The sequence below is a fragment of the Tupaia chinensis genome, unplaced genomic scaffold, assembly GCF_000334495.1.
Source record: "Tupaia chinensis unplaced genomic scaffold, TupChi_1.0 Scaffold145814_1, whole genome shotgun sequence".
NCBI lineage: Eukaryota > Metazoa > Chordata > Mammalia > Scandentia > Tupaiidae > Tupaia > Tupaia belangeri.
The window spans coordinates 2,551,001-2,554,134 of NW_006205672.1; the positions used below are offsets into that span (position 1 = coordinate 2,551,001).

General features: G+C 36.7%; 1 protein-coding gene across 1 annotated transcript in view; it reads right to left on the reverse strand.

The window, feature by feature from the left end:
* The window catches only part of VPS45 (vacuolar protein sorting 45 homolog), an 86,603-nt gene that overhangs the window by 71,538 nt on the left and 11,931 nt on the right, over nt 1-3,134 (reverse strand). The window contains exons 4-7 of the mRNA XM_006168488.3: nt 2,733-2,812; nt 1,485-1,553; nt 1,232-1,369; nt 503-613 (exon numbers count right to left, since the gene is read on the reverse strand). Of these exons, the coding sequence (XP_006168550.1) occupies nt 503-613; nt 1,232-1,369; nt 1,485-1,553; nt 2,733-2,812 (398 nt within the window). The remainder of the gene's footprint in view (nt 1-502; nt 614-1,231; nt 1,370-1,484; nt 1,554-2,732; nt 2,813-3,134) is intronic.

The window sequence follows — 3,134 nt, forward strand, 5'->3', positions numbered from 1 at the left end:
CTTATTATGGCAAAAACCATAAAAAAAAAAAAAAAAAAAAAAAAAAGCTGCCCTAATTAGAGGTGGGGATAGTGGCAGAATGGGACAGGAAGGATGAGGCAGAAGGAAGAATTAATAGTGACTGGAAGAATACCAATACACCAGGAAACGCGAGATAAAACCAAGAATAGCTGAAAGTAAGTAACAAATAAATGGACCGTGCTGTTTATTTCTGTGTCTGGAATCTGATAAATACCACTTAGCAGCATTCTTCTATTTGCTAAGAAAGCATTTTCTTTTTAAATTATTTTATTGAGCTTTATTTATTCATTCACTTATTTATTTATTTTAATCTGATCACAGAAGGACAGAGTGAGAGAGAAAGAGAGGAGAGAGAGAGAGAGAGAGAGAAAATGAGAAGGCAAGCTGCCAGGTCCAGGACTTGAACTGCAGTTGACTCTGTGGGAGTCCAGTGTTTTTAACCACCATGCCACCTGCCAGCCCCTAAGAAAGGATTTTGTACCTGGTTTAGCAATGGGGTGATGGCATCATCACAGCGATCTAAAATAAGCAGCAATGGAGGGACCTCTGTCCGCCGGAATTCAAAGAGCTCATATTCTTTAGTTATCACTTGCTGTGGGTAAGAGAGGGAGGTACAATGACTTGTGATAGAGATGATATGAACAGAAACTTAATAAATAACGCTACATTTAACAACAGTTCTTTGTATCTGTACAAGACTCCAAAAAGGATTAAAAAGTTTTATAAAGTTTAATAACATATTCTTTTTAAAAGATAATTATTTATTTTATTTTCTATTATTCATTCATTTATTTCTTAATTTGACCAGAGAGAGACAGAGGGTGAGAGTGAGAGAGAAAGGAAGTGGGAAAGCAAGCCACCAGATTTGGTACTCGAACCCTGGTCGGCCATGTGGGAGTGTCCAGTGCCTTAACCACCACACCACCTGCTGGTCCCAAATTTAATAACATATTCTTAAGAGGTTGGAATTTGAAACCCTGTTTTACAAGTGGTTAAATTTGCCTTCCAAAAGTTAAAAGGCTTGTGAATGTTTCTTGGGTTAAATCTAAGAACTTTAGCTCTAAGTTATTGCTTTTTGTTTTGAATTGCATATATCTACCTTTTCTCAAAAAACTAACACATGACTGTTTCCTTGGCTGTAGATAAAATATTCCTTTAGTTTCTGAAATATGATATGATATTTTAGAACGAGGGACAGAGAATGCCATACCTTAACACATTCTGCAAGTCTCTTGGCTGCCTCTGATGCAAGCTGATAACGAATCATAGGACACTTCTTCAGAGATAAAAGGAGAGCTGTCAGTCCTTGAGTTGTTCTGGATAGCTGGGTTGGATCCCAATTGCGACCCTTTGTGTTAAAAACACAGTCAGAGAAAATATTTAAATGTTTTCTTAGAAGTTTAGTATTTGCTCAGTTAACTCCCACTTCATAAATTAACTTCTTTAAAAAAATCCTTTCATACCTGGCAACAACCCAAAATATTGAGGGAAAACAAGTGTGGATTCACAGCAATGTAATCACCATAAAATTCCTGCAAATAAAGTGCCAAGATCAATCATTCCATGAACTCCAACTGTATCAAGCAATAATATTTTCCTACACAATGTATACTATATAATATAATCAAATTATAAAACAGGGGTACAAATGAGACATAAAAGTTGTCCAATTAATAATAAATAATAGCCCTGGGGTGGGCCTGGGCATCTTGGTGCTGTCTCCCCTGCCCCTTCTCCCACTCCCTGGGCTCGCTCCTCTGCTGCTGCATAGGCCCTGGCCTGGCAGAGGCTCCTGGAGAGACCACAAGCCCCAATCACTAACTAACTAAATGAATGAATGAATAAATGAATGAAAGTCAATGTGGGGGAATTTAAATAATTATAAAACAATAGCAGTAATAATAAATCTTCTAACCCCCCAAATTATAGAGCTATCCACATTGTATTTCTGGAGATCTCTATGAACATTTATCAACTAGCATAAATAAAACACTGTTACAGGGCCCAATGTTACATTCAGATAGAAAATAACGTTACTATCTAATGTATTCTCATGAAGGAGAATAAGACTTAAATAGGTCATTATTTTCATTCATTTATCACCTAGCATATCTTTCTAAAAAATTCAAACTTGTTTATTTTCTTCCTCTGAAGACAATACACTCACTTAGGTGATAAATGTATTCAAGAAGACTGTTTGTAAAGGAGAAGGTAACAAAACATGGTCTAATGTGACGTGTTACATAGGATGCAGAATGAATACTTAGGAGCGTGCCAATTTTAACCTAATGACAAAATTCTGCTTAGTACTTCCCATGTTATGATAATCAGGAACAAAACTTTAAGGAACCTCATTTGCAACCTTTGTTTCCTATTTTCTTCCAGTCATAAATAGTCTCGAGTTGAATATTCTTACAATCTGGCTCCTAAAAACTAGCATGAGATACATCTGACTCTGTACCTCAACCTTGTGAAACCCCTGCCAATTCATCAGCCTAATCTATTTATTCCTACTGACCCCTTTAATTCTGTTCTTCTTCAATCCTATACCTTTTCCCAACCTTCTAAATATAAGTACAATCTGGCACAATGCACATTTATTTTGTCTAACCAACAGCCTCCCTTCTTTTGTGACAGCATCTTGCTAATTTTTGGAGTCAAATCTTTTGAAAGGGCCAATATAAAAGATGTGTTACAGAGCCAATGTTTACCTGAACCTCAGCCACAACTTCCTGTTCATCAGCTTCAGCCAACGACTTCACGTCACTCTTGCTGATCACATTACTGAAATCTAAAACAGACATATGAGTTGCAGCTGATTCGAAGGGGATCATCCCTGCTACAATTAGACACAAGTAGGCCTGGTGGTTAAAGCCTAATGAATAAGTGAGGTTGAGTACACATTGTGGTGTATGTCAAATTCAAATTGAAATGAGAGGCCCAAATATGTGTAAATCCATAAATTCATAATAATACCAAAAAAAGGAACCATAATTGACTGGAGACATTGGAGGATGCGAGGGAACCAAGTCATTATATTGGAAATAGAAAGTAACGAAATAACAAAGAAAGTGTTTTTTTTTTTTTTTTTGCTAAAGGGGCAAGGACCCACC